Consider the following 22,516-nt stretch of genomic DNA (forward strand, 5'->3'; position numbering starts at 1 on the left):
TACTTCAACTCATGTAAAGTAATGAAATTGCATTTCTTTGTGAAAAAAATCACTAAGAAAAGAAGTCATCTCTTAAGGTTAGCAATGAAAGTAATGAGATCCAGGAAACTGATGGTTTCTTTCACAAAAAAAAGTTTAAAGAGTGGCATATTAAATGTCACTCCATTTGGACAAGGTTCATGAAACTTTCAAAGAAGCTTTCCCTTTTTGCAAAAGTTGTTCATTAAATGAGATGTTAAAATATAGTTAACTTTCCATGTGAGGTTACGATATAATTTAAAAGCAAGCCAAGAACTTTTACAAAAAGTTCCATGAGGCAACATTCCACTGAAGTCACTTGTACTGTCTCTGAACTTCACTGAAAGTTGGTTTGAAAAATTTAATTGCTTTTAAATAGACAATTGAAACCATGAAGAGATGGCAACAGCTGATATGTTGCCATGGTAGCATTTCCTCCCCAGCTGAGGAAGCCATATAGAAGAAAGGATATAGGTCAGAAAGTGTTTATACCAACAAAACAAGTACATATTAAAATCAGATGCTTTTGTAAACATCATAAACTGAAGGAGAATTGTGAATCCTAATTTCAGGCTATTAAAAGCTGATTCATTTTTATGATGATGTGGCAGGATGTGCTGCAACATTACAGGACGTTCAAGGTCAAAAATATCCTCTTTCCTGCATATTCACAGTTCATTGAAAAGATTAGGGTTAGGATGCAACTCTTTTTTTCTACTGGTTTCTTCTGTGTTTCATGCCATAGGGATATGCTCGTTTGAATAATTCTTCCTAAAGACACTTCATCTCGGAATGACCTTCTCTAGGGCAAGAGAAATAAATTCTATGCTCAATAAATATTTATTGGGTAGATAATTCTGAACAAAAATTTCTTAAATGCAATAAAAGAGGGGAGGAATAAGGGAAAGAGAGAGGAAGGAAATAATATAAAACCCTAGCCAACAGTCCAGAAGGCAGAAAGAATGAAAGAAAGATGAGATCAAGGAAGGAAGGAAGGAAGGAAGGAAGGAAGAGAGGGAGGGAGGGAGGGAGGGAGGGAGGGAGGGAGGAAAGAAGGAAGAGGGAAAAATGGCATTTACAAGACAATGGCAGAAATGGAAATTCATGGGTAGGGTTCACAGCATCCATTAGTCCCCACTATCTTCAGAAAAGTGTGCAGTTTCACATTTATGGAATTCATACTTACCTACTTTTATTGAATTTGGTTAACTGGATTCCTAGTTCAAAGTGTAGTCTCTAATTGCCTTAAACTATTAGTTTATTCCCTTCTGTTTTCTTCCCTGGATAAAATGATTATTAATTAGTTCAGGGATGGAAAGATGACCCAATGTGTGTCAGCACATACATGATTTTTTGCAGTTGCTAGAAAAGAAAAGCTCTGTTAATTTTCCCCTGGCATTGGTAACAAGAAGATTTGAGGTCTGCCTACAACCTTCTTAGGACCACTAGGAGAAAGTCTGAGCCTAGTGTAAGCTATCAAGGAAAACTAGGACAGAGATATCCCAAGGAAAGCTGAACCAAGACATTGATCTAGTGACATTTTAGCCCTGAACTAAATCATGCCAGAAAGCAGAACTATTCATGGACTGAAAACAGTAGCAAGGACAATTACATTCTTATCTTTTTACAGTCAGTCTGAATTGGGTTTTCCATTTCTTGCTTTGTGGAAAGAAGTATAACTGATAACTTTCCCTTTATTCTCATAGCCAACCATACCTTTGAAACAAAAGAAGGTAACTGAAGTAAATGAGGCACAAATAATGGTTATACCCTTGGGTCAGAGACCCATGAAAATAACTGAACATGCATTTGTGACCTCCTATGTCCAAGGCACTAGAAAGAATATGAAAATGAACAGGACAAAATCTGTTTCATGAAAAACATAGAAATTACCATGCAATTTGGCTAGGTAATACATAATTAGCCGTGTATGCTAAATATATATATCAAAGAGTATCCAGGATTACTGGGAAGAATGGTTAGATAAATCATACCTTGTTTGGCACGGTGTGTTTAGAAAGGAGCATGAAGCAACTTGCATTTGAAATGGATCTCTACAAAGGTGAGATTTTAACAGAGAGAAAGAGATAAAAGTCACAGAGAGGGGAAAATTCTAACTAGTTGAATTGCCCCGATGACTTGGGTATAGTGCTAAAATTTTAAACTGCTAAATAGCATGCTAAGACAACAAATAACTCCATATGATGCAATATAGCATCATATATAACAGCATGATCTTTGAAATCAAAGACGTGGTTAGTTCCCCATGATGGCACTAATTAAGTTCAATTATCTTAGGTAAATTACTTAACTAGTCTAAGCTTCCCTTCCTACAGATACAAAATGGGGATATCATAATTGGTATCACTTTGAATTATCTTGTGTAAGCAATAGAAATTGCTACAACTAAATTAAGGAAAAGATCATTTATTTAAATCATATCTAACAGCTTACAATAATTACATAAAGGCTGGAAAGTCACACTTACAATAGAAAAACCAGAACCAAAACAAAAACCTCTGGAAGCTTTTATCTGCATTTCACCTCTGAAATACAAAAGCAATTTTCAGATTTTCAACACTGCACAAGATTCAAATTCAAGGGAGGGAGAGAACAAACAGAATTGCTTGGGTTATGTGCTAACTTCTTAGCTAGAGATGTGTAGGCTTCTCAATTAATGCTCTTTAACATTATATCCAGTAAAAAAGAGGTCATTGCCTCAAAGGTAATTTTCAAAGGAAAAAAGCCTACAACTAGCAAAGATGGTGGAATGGCTGCTGGGACATTTGTAAGGCTGTTGTGAGACTTAAATGAGGACATGCATTCAAAGCAGATGAATAATACCTGAACCATAGTGGTTACTTAAATAATAATTTAAAATTATAATAACTAATATTTTGGGAACTTTTTATATGTCATATAATGTTCTAAGCAGACTTCATTAATTGATTCATTCAGTCCTCACCAACACACTTTGCAGTAGATCTTTTACTTTCAACATTTACAAATAGAAAACTGAGGTAGTTAATTTAAATAATTGTCTTAAGACCTTGAAGAACTGATGAGTGGTGGTGCTGCAAGCCAAGGCACTTTGACTTTAGAGTCATTCTTTTACCCATTATACAGCCTACCTGCCAATAAATATTAGAAAATATTATGTACTGTATATATCATTCATTCACATGTATATTTCATTTGTTTATTGATAAATCTATTAGCAACATAACATGCGCCATAGTGAAATGTCAGGGTCTTTAAAAAAACTGTGACAGCACTGTACTCATACATATTCCTTGATCTCCTATACTGCATAGCTGGAATTCTAGACGAGCTTTAGGGAATGTATGAAATTTTGGGGAAACAATTTGAATAAAGACTTGTAAAGAAGGATATTTTTTCATCAGCTTTTAAATTAGAGCTTCTAGTATTGACAATCCATAATTAGAGGCTGAGAGATAAACAGGAGAATTACAGGTGCACATGCAGACAACTCATGCTTTTAATAAGGACAAACTGCTTTCAAGACAGCGTATCATTTGCTGTCAAAATCATAACCTTGTGTTATGACTAACCTTGTGTTCTTTCTGCCATAACACAGGGGTCTAAATATTTGATAAGTTCATAAACAGGGAACATATATTTACATAGTCATCGTTTAGGATAATTGTATAGATCCTGAAAGAGTTGCATGTACTTCCTCATTTGCCTTTCATCCATAATACACTGCAGACTTTTATTTCTTGTGAGAGACTTTACCAGACAACCATTGACATTGCCAGCAAGTACTGAGCACTCATTTTAGGTCTGTGGTCATGATTTTATAGTGGTCCATGCAGTTGTCATATGTTATCCAGCAATCTTCAACTATACAGGAGTCAGCATGGAGTTGGCTGCTGGAATTAATGGAGACTCCAGTCAAGGGAATTAAGGATAGTTGTAAAGAAGTTACTAATGAATCATGCAATCTAAATTGAATAAAGAAAAGTAGTCAAAACAGGAGGTCTCTGGTGAATACTGTGAATGGACTAGAGGACTACAAAAGTAGAATTCTTTATGGGACACATGAGGGCAGAAGGGCCAATCTCATCACCTCCTAGAATTATCTCAGCAGAACTAGCAGCACCTGCAGGCAGCACGTGGAGGCAGTAGGTGCACTAGATTCTGTGAACTCTTATATTTCTGCAGGGGTGTCTGTCAGTGGCAGGAAGTATGAGTAGATGCCAAGGTTTTTTTCTAGTCTCACCTTAAGTCCTCTGAGTATCCGTAAAAGAAAGGATTTATAACCCAAAGTCAAACACTGGTAGACACAAAAGAAACACTAAAACTCAGTGTCTTTCTAAAAAGCCACAGACTTGTAAAGCAACCTACCTAATGCTATTACTGTTTTGTTTTGTTTTTTCTATTTTGAGGTTATTGGTAGTATCTGGTAGATTTTCATATGAAATTATTTTAGACATTTTAAAACAGTGCTCCCTCTCAAGTCATTTCTGAAAGCAGACTCAGCAACAATTTACTCCATCCCATTTGTTGCTCCAGGAGATTGGGAATACATCAAGTCATTTAATCCTAACATAGTAGCGCCTGCATCCTAAGGTTACTATTATTTTAACACACATTTTCAGATAAAGTAACCTAGTTAGAAAAAGGCAAAATAACTTGCCCAAGGTTGCAACTAGTAAGTGAAATAATTTAAGCCTAGACCATCTCTCTGACTCCCAAACCCATGCTCTAAACATCCTGTAATCCTACCTCTCAGAGATCCTTAGAGGACAGTTAGGCTTCTGACACAGATGTTATTTGAAAAATACAATGTGCGTGGACTGACTTGATGGTGGAACAAAATAGGAGGAAAATTGAAAATAGCTATAAGCTAGTTATCACATTAACTAAGAGAAAAAATATAGAAAGCAAATATTTTGGGTGAAGATAATAAATATCTTATTATTAGATGGCCTTGAGCCCTTTGCTAGAATAGAGTTCTCTGTTTCAGACAGTGTATCAAGTGTCCCCGAGGCCACCCCCAGGTTCAGTGATATACTATAAGAACTCACAAGACTCAGCATATAGTTGTACTCACAGCTAATATTTATTGCAGAGAAAAGATAGAAAGCAATATCAACAGTGGCAAAATGCTCGGGATGAAATAGGGAGGCAACCAGATGCAAGCTTCTGAGAGTCCTTCCCAGGGGAGCTGCACACAATATACTTAATTCCTCCAGGAAAGAGTTGTGACAACACGTGTGAAGTGCTGGAAAGGAAGCTCATTAGAGAGGCAGTGTCCGAAGTTTTGCCTAGGGGCTAGTCACATAGACACCCTCTACCTAGCATGTACCTGAATTCTAGACTTCCAGAGAGAAGGCAGGTATTACCCATAAACCCCCTTTAGGCATGGTGAGCCTAAAGGAAGTTTTTATATCAGTGAGGGAAATTTTTACCAGCCAAATACAAAGACACCAGCCAAGGACCAAACTTGCAAACAGGACTTTCTAACAATAGGAAATCAGGCCTGCTGTGTTAACTCTGTTCTGCACAGAGTCTCCAGGAAAATACTCTTTATTCAGCAAAGGATGTTGCCCTTTAATCTGAGTATGGGATCTCAAGGGACTGAGGCACCCATGGCCTCTTTAATGAACTCATTTCTTCGGTGAATGCTTCTGATATGATGGGGGTGCCAAATCATGGGTGTCAAGGGAGGGCCCCCTCTTGCTCAGGTCTATGTGTAGTAAGGAAGGAAAGAACAGGGTCCTGTCAGCAATGGTTGTGATACTGGGGCTCATGGAATTATTTTTAAAGAAAATAATGGTAGGTGATGTTTTTGAAACACCTGATTTTTTGGATGGCATATCTGTATCCAGTAGTTTCTATAGATGGAAGAGAAGTATCAGAGATGTTATAGAAAAAGGATTGGTTTGTTTTGAAATAGATTAAACCAGAAGAATGACATTCTTAAACTAGAAAAATGACTCTGATAAGGTTTCTGAGGGAAATAGATGAATATATATATATATATCAAATATGTATTATATCACTATAAATATACAACAAATCAGTATGATGGGGTGGCCGAATAGTTGCTTCTTGTGTTTAGTAAGAATTACTAATTAAATGTACAATTCCAGATATCCAATAATAGGCCAGGCAGATTAAATTTGAAAGAAAAGTTTTATACTGGAAAGTTAAACACTGACAAACACAAAAGGAAACACTGAAACTCAGTATCTTTGTATGCTACAGACTTGAAAACTAACTTTCTCATGGTGTGACTGTTTTGTTGAAAATTTATTTGGAGATTGTTGGTAGTATTTGACATATTTTTTTATAGAATATTCCAGGCATTTTGAAACATTTGTATTTTTAACAAATTTGTGGTCTATAACATTCATTTGCTAGTATTTAGACACATCAGATAAGGATACATTTAATATAACATGAGAATTGCTAATTAATTCTGATTTTGTTGTTAAATATTTCTCAATACTTGCTCCTCTCTGGAGTTTCAGTGTGGTGATAATGAAATATAAATGAAACATGAAATCAACATAAAAATGAAAAATTAGCATTTTCCCTTGAATACTCAATAACAGAAAATGAACTAATAAGTAGCATACAACTTATTTAGAACTTCAATTATAAAACCTGATTTAACAATATTTCAGTGTATCTTTCTCCGGCAAAATTACTCATGAATTGATTGATTTTGTGTTTTTTTGTTTTTGGATATCTTCCCTCTAATTACACTACATAACTTAAATGTTATATATCCACAATAAACTTACACAGATATTAAACAAATGTTTCTATTTTTTAAAAAATAGAGATTCTTACTAACACATTCTGTTGTCTAACATTTTTTTACATTTTTCCCTTCAATAAAATATACAACTGCAATGAACTGTTACTTAAGGAAATTAGTAATTTGGCATGTGTCATTTCATAAATCTTACCATTTAGAATGTCTACTTACTTGAATGCAAGTAGTAATAAGCTTTAATAATTTTCAAGAATTATGCACTTATTTTCACATTTATAAATATGCATAAAGTGCATAATTTTCACATTATAAATGTGAAAATAAGTGCATTCTTATCTACGCAAAATACTTCCTTTTATTTTTTCCCAAACATTCCTAATACTGGTGATAGCTTAATTGCTATAATTTAATTTATCAAAGAATTGCTTCTGCTCTCCCTTGTTTTATCATTATACCATATTAATTTGTTGTTTAATAAATATATATTTACTGGAACTATGCCATTATTCTCTTTCATCTAATGGATGACTTCAAAAATAAAAAGGAATAAAAATGAAAAATAAAAAAGACTAACCAATGAAATAAAATAGGTGGTATAAAATTCTTTTTTATTTTGCAGCCCTGTGTCATGGCAGTGAAAACACTGGAGTTTTGTTTTCTTTTTACCAGGACTCTCATGTCCCTGAATGGTACTTGTCTAAGACCAGAAAAAGGAATTATAGGTATACAAACATTGAAAAAAATTCACAAACATTAAAAAAAAAAAAACTTGGGTGCAATGCTTTTAACATATTGGTTCAATGATATCCTCTTAAAGATTTTTTTTTCCCTGCAACATCTCGTTCAGATTCTTGGTGAAAGGAAACGTGGGTGGCAGTGAATAATTGAGCTAACAGCTCCTGTTTACCAAACCAATTTGGACAGTTTATACTTTATGAGAGCTTAGTGAAATTAAAACTGCTCAGTACAGGCAGCATTAGATAACTTAAAAGAACAATGGGTTTTCATCAGATGGCACACTGCATAATCTGACTTTTTAAAGTTCATTCACATTTATTTACTAATTATATTAAGTCAAGTATTGAACTAGATTAAGGAGTTGTGAAGATGACTCAAAATATGCTTAGTTTTGAGTTTCTTGCAGGCTAGTGAGGGAGGAAGGTATAAAGAAAATCATTTCAATATGCTTTTCGAGTGCTTTTATAAAATTACCTTACTCCTTTTCCCCATCTCAGCAAATGGTAACTCCATCCTTCCACTTACTTAAGTCATTCTTGACCCATCTTTTTCTCTCTCACCCCTACAGGAGCAAATTCTAAAGATTCCACCATAAAATATTCACATAATCTGATCACTTCTCACCACCTCCAACCTCTAACCCCTGGCCAAAGTGTTCATCAACTCTTACCTGAATTATTAAATAAAATCCAAACTGGTTTACTTATGCCTTTTAAATCTATTTCCAATCAGGCAGCCAATTGTGTCTATTAAAATATAAGTCTGACCAAGTCACTTTTTGGTGTAAAACCTGGCAATTGCATCCCGTCTCACTCAGAATAAAAGCTAAAGTCCCAAGAGTGACTGATAGTTTCTATAAGGACTTTCTGCCTCCACCCCACCCTCTGATTCATTCTACTCTAGCTACTTCAGCTTCCGTGTCCTTCCATAAACCTAATACACAGTCTTTCATCTTAGTGCTTTTCTTCCTTTCTTCTTGCTCTTTCCTCTTGCTCTTTCTTCTTGCTTGCAGCGTTCCCCCTAATCATTCTCTCACCTCCTTCAGTTATTTGCCAGAGTCATATTTCAGGAGGTTTTCCTTGCATGTCCTAGTTAAAGCTGCAATCTCTGTAACTCCCCAACACTCCTTATTCCATCTCTTGAGTTATTTTTTCACTATAACATTTCTCACCATCTAACATAATACATATTTTTGTGTTTATTTTTTGTTGTTTGAATCCCATGACATAAATGTAACTTCCATAAAGGCAAGATTGGTTTGTTTTATTCACTGCTCTTTCTCCAGCACTTAAGCACCTGACACAAAGTAGTTACTCAGTGAGTATTTTTCTGAATGAATAGCTCTCCTTTTTGAAGTGCTCTCTGAACCCTAAGACAAAATTAGATGTTCCTTCTCTTAGTGTTGATAAGAATTATCATACATATAAAGTTTATGTGACTCTGTGGCTGGGACTTTGAGTTTGTTAATACTGGAACAGGTCTGGCTACCTAATTTGCAGAGTCCAGTGAAAAATGTAAATGCAGCATCTCGTGTTGACAAATTATTAAGAATTTCAAGACAGCAATACCAGAGCATTAAAAAAAGCACAGGTTCCTTCTAAGCACAGAATGCATGCTCACAAATTCACCCCTGTTCAGACACTATACGCACCTCTTTATCTTCATGTCTCAATGGCTAGCAATGTCTCTGATGCATAGTAGGTGTTCCATAAATGCTTGTGGAATGAATGCATGTACTGATGCCTATAAGAATTTGAAAGTGTGCTTATATAATAGTATTCACAACATAGTCTAGAGTTTTAGATGCATAATTAAAATGAGGAGTCTAAAGCAAATTGTGGTTTTCTAAGTGATATGAAAATCTGAAGAGAATGACAAAACTGATTGTTGCCCTAGAGTCTGTTATCCTTCTGACCAAGATTACTTTTCAGACCTTTCTAAAATTTCCAGTTCAAAATTAAAATTAGATCAAAGAGAAAGTCATGACCCTGATTTATTCCATTTTATCCTACCAAACAAGTGGTTATTATATCTGGTTTCTTTGAAGACCACATTTCCCTAAATCTGTAGGGTAATATACTCAATCAGTGATATATACATTTTGTGAATTAACTGTATTAACTGATGCAAAATCAAAACATTGTATCTCTTTTATTACCAGTAACTTGATTTTCAATTCCCAGAAGGGAGATTTTATTTTTGCTATCAGCTTGTGTTCCTGCAGCTTATTTTAGAAAAAAGAAGAATTTTAAGGTAAGCTTTAAACCTCAAGGGTATTTTTCCCACAGACTAGAAAATATATTCACAGGTCACTTCAGAGAAACTCATTATTCCATTTTCCTCTGTATTAACTTGAAAAAAAAGTCTACAAGTCTCTGACAGTTGCAAGTTTCTGAAAAAATGGACAAAAATGAGAGATGAGTGGATTAGTAATGAAAGTGAGCTTTCCATAGGAGTGGGAGCCATGGGGCATCTTCAGTTAATCTATCTTTTTACTTCCTCAAGACCAAGACAGCCACTGGCTTTTAAGGACAACAATTGATAATACTTCACATTTGTATAGCACTTTTTATTTTTCAAAGGACTCTTTTTGTACTCACAATATCATTGTTAGGAAAACAGGAAAGGTATATCATTTTTATATATTCAGGGAATTGAGTATGCACGTACCAAATAAAATTTAAGGAAAAAGAAAAGAGAAAGAGGAACAAGAAAAGACTATGGGAATTGAATAATTATTTAGAATAGAAATTTTGCTACATTTAACAATTCATTGTTATTTTGATATTATATTATTGCCAGCAAAGTTTTAGATATCCAAATATCTAAAATTTCAAATTTATTATTTCCTTCCAAGCATTACCTGAAGAAAAAAGTAAATGATGAATTCAGTATAGAAGTCAGCATCATGTGGAGTTTCAATCTTTCTTCAAAACCCCCCAATTAATCAGTGCTGTTTTTTAAAAAGATTTTCAAATGTAATATTCCCATTAAAATAGATTACTTAGTTAATATTTTTCTGAAAATCATTCAGTATTTTCTCTTCCTAAGAAACTGAGAACATATGGTGAGGCTTCACTACATTTTGCATTGAGTATATATAATGATAGCATCTGAATTCAAAAATAAATCAAGGTAAAGCTCTGCATTGCAGAACTTGTTATTCTGAAGAAACAAATTAATAAAATTTCATGGAATGCTTTATTATAATGTTCAATAATTCTACATTTAATATGATTAATGACTTGATTAGGTAAGTTAAGTAATTGACTAATGTAATTTGGGGGGGAATAAAGAATACATATGATTATTTTGAGAATAAACTGGCTTCTTCTGGAAAAATCAAACTTTAAGGATCACATTTCTGTGTATATTTTATTCTTGATGCATTTGGATAAAGAAACAGTTAATGAAACTTGAAAAACCTGAAAGATAAGAAAGCAATAAGGATTAATTGAAATTTAATCAATGAGATTAATTTTAAAGTTAACATTCATAATCACAACAATGCATGTTGTAGTGGAAAAAGGGATCATAAAAGGTGGGAAAAATCTCAGAATAGGGTACACATGATTGTAAATAAGACATCTGCAGAGTAAGTCTCCTAGAGCTGGGGTTCTTATCCTTTTCTGTTCCACAGACTTCTGTGCCAGTCAGATGAAACTCACAGACCCCTTACTAAGTCCACACTATACTGTGTATTATTTAATAAATACATCACACCTGCACCAACACGTGCCCAAACGAATAATGTTTTTTTGAATTTCAATTCAAACTCATGGACCCCTGGTTAAGAACCCCTGTTCTACAGTAACCTACCTGACACCAAGGTCAGGAAGAGAGGGAACTAAGGAATAGACTGTTAGATATTGTTTCATAGGCAATCATTGGGCTTAATGCCTTGATGTACTGCTGATCTGGTTCTTGTTTATCATCTTTCTAGCTATTTCCTCAGTTTTACAAAACTGCTTCAATTTGGTATAGGATATTGAAAAGTGGTGTGCAAAAGTTAGAAGATAAAAATAGAGCACAGATATTATATGCCCCTTCCCCACTTCAGTCTTGTCTTAAATACCCCAGCATGAACACAATAGAAAAAAAAAATTAGGGCGGCGGACTTGGCCCAGTGGTTAGGGCATCCGTCTACCACATGGGAGGTCCGAGGTTCAAACCCAGGGCCTCCTTGACCCACGTGGAGTTGGCCATACACAGTGCTGATGCGCACAAAGAGTGCTGTGCTACGCAGGGGTGTCCCCCATGTAGGGGAGCCCCACGCAAGAGGAGTGCGCCCCAGAAGGAAAGCTGCCCAGCGCGAAAGAAAGTGCAGCCTGCCCAGGAATGGTGCTGCACATACGGAGAGCTGACACAACAAGATGACGCAACAAAAAGAATCACAGACTCCTGTGCCGTTGACAACAACAGAAGTGGACAAAGAATACGCAGCAAATAGACACAGAGAACAGACAACCAGGGTGGGGGGAAGGGGAGAGAAATAGATAAATAAATCTTAAAAAAAAAAAGAAAAAAGAAAATAAACATTAAAAAAGAATGATATTAATGATTAATCACATGTCTTGATTTATGATCATAAACAGTTTTATGACTAAAACTGTTACCAGTTGAAGAGAGTTTAAGGAGTCGAGTCAGTGGCTTTGTGGAACAATACAAAATCAAAAATCAAGATCAGAATCCTATTCTGGCCAAACTATGCATGATACATGCACTCCAATACTATAGTCATAATAATCTGCCCACTCCTACAGCTTCTTTGAATTCACATCCCAGAAGAACAGGAGAACAGAGCCCCGCTTCTGAATCCCAGTTCTTCAATTGGGATCTTGTGAGTTAAAAAATGTGTCCACTTTGCTTCTCATTGTATCCCCAATGTCTGGTACGGTACTTGGCACAAAGTAGATGCCTAAGTCTCAGCCCCAAACACATGAATGAGTACATGGTTGAACAATAGATTTCACTAATGTCCAACATCTGCCTAGATTTCAGACATGTGCCAACTTGCAAACTGCCCATAATGGTGCTCATACTGCCAAGATATAAATAAACCACAACCTGCCTGATAACCACTTAGCAGCAGGCTGCACCCACCTGACTGATTTAGGGATATCACCTCCAGCTGGACCTATACCCTTCCTGCATGTGAAAAGTCTACTGGATTAACTTGTCTGATCAGAGTCTAAACCTGGTTGTTCTACAGCCTATTCTGCATAGCTTAGAATTTTTTTTCCTTTAGACATATAAACAAAAGCTTACCTCCGCAGCCAAAAGTCCGAAGTTAATTCCAATTAAAGTTAAAACATTAGCATCATACCATGTCTTGATTTTATTTTCACAACCCTAAGGAAAAGAAGTTACTTATATTGACTTGGAGAGGGAAATGGTTTTATAGATAATTCTAGTCCAAAGAAGAAACATATAGGGATTAATAATTTACCAAAATCTGAATAAAAAGTCAATGGCAGGAGTGGATGTGGCTCAAGCAATTGAGTTCCCATCTCCCAAATGGGAGGTCCCAGGGTTGGTTCCCGGGACCTCCTGAAAAAAACAAAACAAACAGCAAGCAAAACAGATGGGAAAGCCAACTCAGGGAAGCCGATGTGGCTCAGTGGTTGAACACCACTTTCCACATATGAGACCCCAAGTTCATTACCCTGCCCCTGGTTAAAAAAAAAAAAAGTCAGTGGCGAATTCGAGACAAGAGTTATTGTCCTAGAGAGCAGCACACAACAGCAGGCCACCTCAGTTGCTACTGTTAAAGTTGCTAAGATGTATTTAAAACCAGAAATTTATTACATTTGGAAAAAGACATTTTTTCTGCAGACTTCTGTGATTCAGTCAGGTAAACAGTAATCTACAACCTAAGGTGATTATTTTTCAACTAGGAGGGGAAGTTTTTAAGAAAACATAACATTCTATTTATGTATGAATGGGTTATATAATTGAAAGGACACATCTTAAATTAGAGTATATAATTTCATTTAAGATACTTCAATGTATAAACTATAGAAAGTATAGTAGTTCTTGGGATGGAAATACTTATTTTACCAATATCCCATATTTATAAACAGCAGTTGTTTCAAATAAGCCTCTATTCTTGCTTCTGCTACATCTACCTGAGCACCACTATTGTCATCGCTAGGGTCCTCTCCCTTCAGTTTTTGCCAAAAACATGCCTCTTTACTTCTGGTATTGCAGCTCTGCAACCAGTCCTATACACCCGGGCTTTGCCAAAAGTGCCTCTTCTAACTACAAGGCTTTAGGAAGGAGGGTCAGGGAGAAAAGCTGATGGTATTCCACATTCCAGGAGCATTTAGAACACATACGCCCAGAAAATTAATTTATTTATTATATACCTGAAATAATACTACAATTCTCCTTACTATTGGTTAGCTTAAGTGAAGTGTTTAAGAACCTAAGCACCAGAAATAACATTGTTTTTATGAAGAAATGTGCTTAGAATTTTAAGTTGACTTGCCAAAAGAAACAAAAATCACTGTAAGCACTTAAGAAAGCCTCAACTCATCTCTTTACCTGTAGGTATGTTGCATTTAGTGGCTCATCACAAATCCATTTGCTTAAGGTAGAATTCACACAAGAACATGGCTCCTGTTCTAAATTTTCTGTATTTTTATTCTTTGTCCAAACTGTGTAATTGTTTTGGCCACAACACTGAAACTAGGAAAAAGATTTATAACTTTTACTATAAAATATTCAAAATTTATTTAATTTTATGATTCCCTTGCATATTAAAGTGTTGTTTTTGTTAGAAGGACAACATATTAATTTATTCAACATTGAGATGTAATGAATTAAAATGTGTATTTTTGTTTGTTTAACTCACTACTTAAATGTTGCTATTGTTTTTGATAATCAGAGCCAAAGATCTCTACTCATATGTAGTGGTTTATGTTTGTATGAAATTGTTATATCCAAATTTTATCTTAATGGGAGTCCAGGATGGAAGTTATACCTGATTCACTAGAGCGCCAAACTATGTTAAGGATTAGAGTAGAGAACAGAGAATCTCCTGAGCCATTTCCTGCTCCTAACTATATCATTTCCCTTTGTAATTATCCAGAATATGCTGACACTATTTAATATACATTTAAAAAAAGATTCAGGGTTATTTTTATTTTCTTAGAATTAATTTTAGACATTAACTTTCAATTTTGTGTTGTGTGAAAAACAGACACAAAAAACAAAAAAAGATGATAAAAACATTCGTAGAAATTATCCAACTTCTAAGAAATGTCTCTTTTCCAGCATTGATTTTAAAATCCTATTAAATTGAGTTGGGAAGATGTGAAGAAATTACCTTATCAGTCTATCACCTAGGAAATAAGAGAAAGTTGAAGTTTAATGATGTTATAGCATCAGTACTACTTATTCTACTATATGGACCAGTAACCTTACTGAAATGTTTTGTATAAATAAAATAGTGCTTCAGATATAGGGTATTGGAAAACTGAGGATTAGTTTTACCAACTAAATTTATACATACCATCTCAATTATATTCAGGATAGTGTCTATAAACTGAATCTTATTAATAACAGAGAGGTTATACATTCAAGTTATTTTCTTGATTATCAGCTTATGAATTTAAGAAGGTTCAGTCCTCTGCTCTAAATCGTAATGTAGTCTGCAAACTCAATACATTGACAAATTACATGTATCAGAAAGCAAATAAGGCAAGTAAAAGTATTTGGAATTACATTTCAATTCTCTTAAAATGATTTTTGTTATAATATGTACTAGAAATAACTACTTTTTATGTGAGACATCTAGTGTAGGAGTTAAAAGTACAAAATCCGGTGCCAGATTGTCTGGGTTTGACTCTTGCTTTTGCCCCTTATTAGCTGTGTGACCCGGGGTAAATTACTAAATCTGAACTGTGAAGAAATAATCCTAACAACATTAACTAATGAGTATTAGTTGTTATAAGGTCCTAGATCCAAGTCTTTCTATATATTCTACCTATAACTTCATTTATTCCTGCCAACCAGGATGTGATAATTTGAGTCTTTTGTGGACCCAGAAAATTATGTTCTTAAATTGGTCCATTCCTGTGGGTGTGAATCTAGTGTGAACCCTTGATTACAGGAGATTCAGTTAAGGGCCACTTGACTGGATTACTCCAATAAAACCCAAGGGTGGGTCTTAAGTGTCCTTTATAAACTGGCATTGTCAAGGCTGCAGATACAGAAGGAAACCCACAGAAGGTGAAAGAGAAAGCCATGAGAGCAAGAGGCTGAAATCAAAGGAATCTGGGAGAAAGGAAGCCAGAAGCTGAAAGCAATGAAGCCCAGAGGAGAAGGCAGAGACTGGTGACACCACCATGTGCCTGGTAGCCCATGCTGAACCTCAGGGGGAAAGCACCTCCTGATGATGCCTTGATTTGGACACATTCCAGGCCCAGAAGTGTAAATTTATGTTACTAAATCTCCATTGTTGGGGAGTGGATATATCTTAAGTGGTTGAGTGCCTGCTTCCCACATACAGGTCCTGGTCTCAAGTCCTAGTACCTCCTAATAAAAAAAATCCCCATTGTAAATGTCAACCAATTTCTGGTATATTGCATTGACAGCCTTTAGGACTAAAACACAGAGGTAGGGGTTATTATCCCCATTTTACTAAAAGGAACCTGAAGTTTAGATGGTTACTTTTCCAGAGTCACAAAGTTGAAGTTTTGCAATCCTGGCATTCAGGCTGTAATGTTAACCAAAATACTATTCTGCAGCCAACAGGGACTGCTGCTTAGATTCATCTCCAGTCAGGCTCAGCAGAGTTTACCCTATTTGGCAGAGAACCAGCATCACTTTAAAGGTGAAACAAAGTAAAATGCACATTAATTAATCCAGAAAGAGAGATAGAAGTTACAAAAAAGAGTATAAAATTCATGATTTTGAAATGGGGTAAATGCCATTCTACCTGGTTAGTTTGGAAACACAATAACTTCTGTCCCTTACCCCTTCACTTCTCCATCCTCCCCCTTACCCTGCAGTTGCCACCTTGGCATCTAATTACACTAATTCAGGCTTACCAATTTCTGTAAAGCATTCAGAATTTTCCTGTTGGTTATGTCTTCAGGTATATCTTTAGTTTCATGCTTGGAAATGAGTAAATCAATTTTCCCATACCAAACTTGGAGAACCTGTGGAAAATGTATCAAAAGGGAAAACCTGAGAGAAATTTTCCCTGACGGTTGCTCAGAACAGAATTCAGTTTTGTTTCGCTGCTTTCTCCTTAATTCTAAGTTTGTTGTTTTTGTTTTTAATTTTTACTTCCCTATAACTATTTTTAGCAATACTTGAGGAATTCGGGCTTTTACTAGGTGATATAGGAAGCATATATTAGATTTATTTTATAATTATGGAGGAAGTTGTGTGCTATTTTTCCTACAGTTTTAAAATTCCTAGGTTTCTTTTCAAACTCTCAGGAAAAATTGTGAAAAACATTGAAATTAACCAAAAAATATATATATTGGGTGTCTTTTCAATGGAAAATTGAAAATGGATTTATTTTTATTTATTTCTCCCCCTCAACCCCCATTGCCTGCTTTCTGTGTCAATTCACTGTGTGTTCTTCTGTGTGTCTGCTTGTATTCTCATTAGGCAGCTCTGGGAACCAATTCTGGGACTTTCTGGACTGGAAGAGAGATGATCATTCTCTTGCACCACCGCAGGTCCCTGATTTGCTGCATCTCTTATTGTCTCTCCTCTGTGTCTCTTCTTGTTGCATCATCTTGCTGTGCCAGCTCTCTTCATGGGCCAGCACTCCTGCGCAGGGCAGTACTTTGCACAGGACAATACTTTGCACAGGGCAGCACTCTGTGCAGGCCAGCACTCTGTGTGGGCCACCTTGCCATACAGGTCAGCTTGCCTTCACCAGGAGGCCCTGGGCATCAAACCCTTGACCTCCTATATGGCAGATAGGAGCCCAACTGCTTGAGCCACATCTGCTTCCCAGAACTGTAAGCTTTTACCCCTAATAAATCCCCTGTATAAAAGCCATCCATTTCTGCTATTTTCATTTGGCACCTCTTTGGCACACTGAAACAGAAATTGGTACCAGGAGAATGGGGTTGTGCTGCTTGCAATTACTGAAAATGCTAGCACTGTTTTATAAATGGGTAAAGGGTATTTCTTTGGCGGAAATGTGAGATGCTTGATAGAAAAGGCCTAGATTGTTCTGAAGAAACTGTTGATATGAATATGGATCTGAAAGTCATTTTCAGTGAGGCCTTAGAAGGAAATGATGAAACTGTTATTGGAAACTGGAGGAAAGGTGATCTGTATTTTAAAGTTGTAGAGAATTCAGCAAAATTGACTTCTGAAGTTAGCTGGAAGGCAGAATTAGAAAATGAAAAGCTTGAGCATGTATCTGAGGAGATTTCCTAAGTAAATGTGGAAAATGAGGCATGGCTTCTCCTTGCAGCTTAGTAAAATGAAAGAGGAAATAGATAAACTTGGAGCTGAATTGCTGGGCACACACACACACACACACACACACACACACACACACACACACACAAAACAGAGACTGATTTCAGAAATTCCAAGCTTCCAAAAATAAGACCCCAGCTGATAGTGGCCCAGGTGAAGATTTAATTAACCTTGTAACATCTAATTCAGGATGGGAAATGCAGTTATCCAGGAAGGACTTGTGGAAAATCTTACTCTCTGATGGTTTGGACCCCTGTTTCCCGCATGCTAAACCAATAAGTTTTTTGTGAACTCTGTTTAATCAAACTACTGTCAGCCTGGACTAAAAGGGACAGGGAGGAGAGAGATTGAAGGGAAAACAGCTTCAAGAGGAAAAACATGGAAGCTCAGGTCTGGAATTAAGACATCTTCTTGGGCCAAGAGAGGGACCCCACCCATGTGTATGGGAGGGTGAGTTGGCCCTGGCCTTTGAAGAGGGTAGATCTTCCAGCCCATTGTTCAGGGCAAGTTTGGTTGCCACAGGCTACAAAGAGGGTGGATGTCTTGGTTTGGACTTTTCATAGCCTTGGAACTATAAGCTTTTAACCCAAATAAGTCCCCTGTATAAAAGCCAACCCATTTCTGGTACTTTGGATTGGCACCCTTTTGGCAAACTAAAATAGGGTTTGGACCTTTCGTTAATGTTTACTCTATTCCCAGTCCTCAGAATGTGAACTTATTTGTAAAGAGGATCTTTGAAGATGTTAGTTAAAATATGGTAAAACTGGTGTCCTTATAAGGGAAGGAAATTCAGACACAGACAGAGAAGAGAAACAGAGAGAGGGTGAAAGGGTCATGTGACAGAGGCAGAGATTAAGTTATTCGGCCACAAATCAAGGAATGTCATGAATTGCCAGCCATCTACCAGAAGCCAGGGAAAGGCATGGAAGAGATTCTCCCTCATTTAAAAGGAAGCAAGGCCAACCCTGCCAGCACTTTGATTTCAGGTGCCTAACCTCTAGAATCCTGAGAAAATATATTTCTTTTGTCTAAGTCAACCAGTTTGTGGTATATTGTTATACCACAGTCCTGGCAAACTAAGACAATTTTATTTAAGTTAACTTATTTCACAACTTTGTAAATTGTAGGAAACTACAGTAATACCAGTGCCAGTGATTGTTAGTCATAGAAATGCAAATGAATTTTTCATGATTGGGGAGTACAATTGACCCATCCATATCCCCAAAATCTGTTTTAGATCTATCATTGTTTATGTCTTTTCTTTAGATTCTCCTTTGAACCAGTTTTTCTCTTATTGGGTCCCTCATTAATTAAGGTGTTAGAAACCTCTTACATGTGTGCAGTAGTTAGATATGATTAATGAATTCCAAAATTAGATATTGGATTATGCTTGTAAACTGATCTATACCTGGGCATGATTAAATCATGATTAGGGCTTTGATTAGGCCACACCAGTAGGGGGTGGGGACTCACAGATAAAACTACATGGCAGAACAGTAGAGTTGATTGGAGTTTTTTGTTTTTTTTTTCAAGATTTATTTTATTATTTCTCTCCCCCCTCCCCCTACCCTTGTTGTTTGCTATCTTGTCTATTCGCTGTGTGTTCTTCTGCATCTGCGTGCATTATCAGGAGGCACCAGGAAACTGTGTCTCTTTTTTGTTGCATCATCTTGCTGCGTCAGCTCTCCATATATGTGGCGCCACTCCTGGGCAGGTTGTGCTTTTTTTCACGCAGGGTGGCTCTCCTTACCAGGTGCACTCCTTGTGCATGGGGCACCCCTACGCAGCACAGCACTCCTTGCATGCACCAGCACTGTGCATGGGTCTGCTTACCACATGGGTCAGGAGGCCCTGGGGATTGAATCATGGACCCTCCATAGGGTAGGCAGATGCTCTATCAGTTTGAGCCACAGCCGCTTCCCTAATTGGAATTTTGATGTTGGAGTTTTGATGCTGGAGTTTTGAGCTGGGGCCCAGGAAATAGGCACCCAGAGGAGCAGAGCCGCTGAGCCCAGAGAGTATCAAGCCCTGGGGAGAGAGACAGAGCCCATAGCCTGATAGTCTACAGCTGGCCTTGGTGGGGGAAAACAGAGGAGCTGAGCCTGGAGAGAAATGGAACCCCAGGAAGAAAGGAAACCAGGAAGCCTGAACTCTTGGCAGACATCAACAGTGATCTTGCTACAACATGTGGAAATAGACTTTAATGAGGGAAGTAACTTATGCTTTATGTCCTGGTAACTGTAAGCTCCTCCCAAATAAATACCCTTTATAAAAGCCAAAAAATTTCTGGTATTTAGGATCAGTGCCCCTTTGGCTGACTAATACAATGTGTCTATTTCATACTTGTACAAGAGACATGACTGTACATTTAAAAAAATTATCCTTTAACAATAATGACACAAAAAATATCAGATCTGAAAGTCTGGGGAAAAAAACTTGCTATATCAAAATCTAGATTCTGCAGAGGTAGTTACATTTTAATGGTTATTTACTTAACTATTTAAATGTTTGTATAGGACTTTCACAGCCAATTTTTAACTTGGTCCTTAATTATACTAAAAGGTAAGAACACCAGATATCATTTCCATTTTATGAACAAAGAGCCAGAGATGCAGGGAATTCAATTATTTGCTTTTGTTTACTGAAGAAGGAAGAAGAAATGCAACTTTTAGATACAGTTCTTTTGAATTCTGGTCCAATACTTTCTCATTGTATTATGCTGTCTCTGAATAATGAAAACTAAGTAACGGGTGGGAGTATTATAACATCTTTCAAATATATGTCAGTTAAACTTTTGCATAGTTACTTATATACCTATTATTTAATATATTTAAGAAGATTATAATAATGTAAAATGGTATTTTAAAGATATTTTCTTCTTGTGGCAGTTTGAGATTATTTTATGAATCTCAAAATTCATATTATATTATGTTTGCAAACTAATCTATTCCTCTGGATGAGAAACCCTTTGATTGCATTAAATTCAGTTGAGGAGCCTATGATTATATTACCTGCTAAGACAGCTGTAGGGCTTTTTATTGGACTCTATCAGTGAGTCCCTGCCCCCCTGCTGGGTCTGATATAAATGGACTCATTCAGACAGACAGGGGATAAACGGAACTAGCATATTTGATTCTACAATGTGAGAGACAGGATTGCTTAGGCATGAGGCCCCCAAGAGCTTGGGCCCATGGAGCAGCTCAAGAGGAGACCAGCCCTACTATGTGCCTCATAGCTTCCAACTGAACTTGGGAAGTGAGCAAAACAGCCATGACTGATATAGGAGGCCCGGAAAGAGACAAGCCTTTTGCCAACCTGCAGCTGAAATAGAGATGAGAGCAGAGCAGCTGAGCCTGAGAGAGGAAGTCCAGAGCGGATGGCAGAGACCAAGCAGAGATGGCATGCCAACTTGCTGATACGTGTGGTAGCTGACTTTGGTAAAAAAGCATCTCTTACGGTGCTTTTATTTGAACTTTTCACAGCCTTGGAACTGTAAGCTTTTACCCCAAATAGATACCCTTTATAAAAGACAAACACTTCTGATAGTTTGCATCAGCAGCTCTTTGGCAAATTAAAACACTTCTCTAAGTAAAGTTTTATTTAAAATAGAAAATGGCACTTTTTTCCATTTCATATTGCTGTGGAGAGTAAGCAGAAGTATGTTCTCATTTATCCTCTAAAGCATTTTTGGGAGACCCAGGGTGCATATGAATGGCTACTGAGTAAGAATGAGTTTTATGTATAACCTAAGTGACTACTGTAGAAATAATATTCCTTTCACATATTCAATTTGACAAGTATCTGTTGAAGCCCTAGTTCATCTCCAACATTGAACTAGTTACTATAAATAGCATTACAGATTTAGAGGCTCAAAGGACCTTAATCCAGTTTGAATGTAGAAGTCAGATGAATGTAAACAAGTCTGTTGGTTCTGGAGTCAACTAATATTCATTCAGTCCAGGCATTGTCATTTTTCCATGTAATACTTGAGCCAGTGTTTCTTCTCTCAAAGTCTTAGTTTTCTCTTCTCTGAGAAGTACTAACAATGCATCTCTAAGGATCGTTGTGATAATCAATAATATAATGCTTACACAGCACTTATCAATGTCTGGCACATGGCCATTATTATTAAATGGCAGTTGCTATATTATTCTTAGTAGAAAAGTGTATATGAATAATATGTAAGTAATATGAGCTACTTTGATAAACTGTATTTGTGCATCAGACAGTCCTTATGCATTGACAGTGAAGAACTATCACCAGGTTCAAAAGTAGAGGCTAATTGTTTGAGATCTGATATTTTGCCACCAAATCCAGTTTTTAGAAACACATCCACTTGCTGCAGCCAACATTATTCATGAACTCCATTCTACCATGCCCCGACATACACACACATACCAACACATACACTTTTTGGATATGGAAAGAACTTTAAGCTATAAATGCCAGGCCATAAACAATAGGCCCTGGGTGATAAGACTCCTGGCATAGATGCTGTGATGGTTAGGCTACTGTGCCAATTTGGCCAGGTAATTGTGCCCAGTTGTTTGG

At 36.5% G+C, this 22,516-nt stretch overlaps 1 protein-coding gene across 1 annotated transcript in view; it reads right to left on the reverse strand.

The window, feature by feature from the left end:
- Positions 1–10,094: 10,094 nt before the first annotated feature.
- TSPAN19 (tetraspanin 19) overlaps positions 10,095–22,516 on the reverse strand; it is a 37,469-nt gene continuing 25,047 nt past the window's right edge. The window contains exons 6-9 of the mRNA XM_004469450.2: positions 16,564–16,674; positions 14,054–14,197; positions 12,776–12,859; positions 10,095–10,932 (exon numbers count right to left, since the gene is read on the reverse strand). Of these exons, the coding sequence (XP_004469507.2) occupies positions 10,864–10,932; positions 12,776–12,859; positions 14,054–14,197; positions 16,564–16,674 (408 nt within the window). The 3' untranslated portion in view covers positions 10,095–10,863. The remainder of the gene's footprint in view (positions 10,933–12,775; positions 12,860–14,053; positions 14,198–16,563; positions 16,675–22,516) is intronic.

The sequence above is a fragment of the Dasypus novemcinctus genome, chromosome 12 (assembly GCF_030445035.2).
Source record: "Dasypus novemcinctus isolate mDasNov1 chromosome 12, mDasNov1.1.hap2, whole genome shotgun sequence".
Taxonomy (NCBI): Eukaryota; Metazoa; Chordata; class Mammalia; order Cingulata; family Dasypodidae; genus Dasypus; species Dasypus novemcinctus.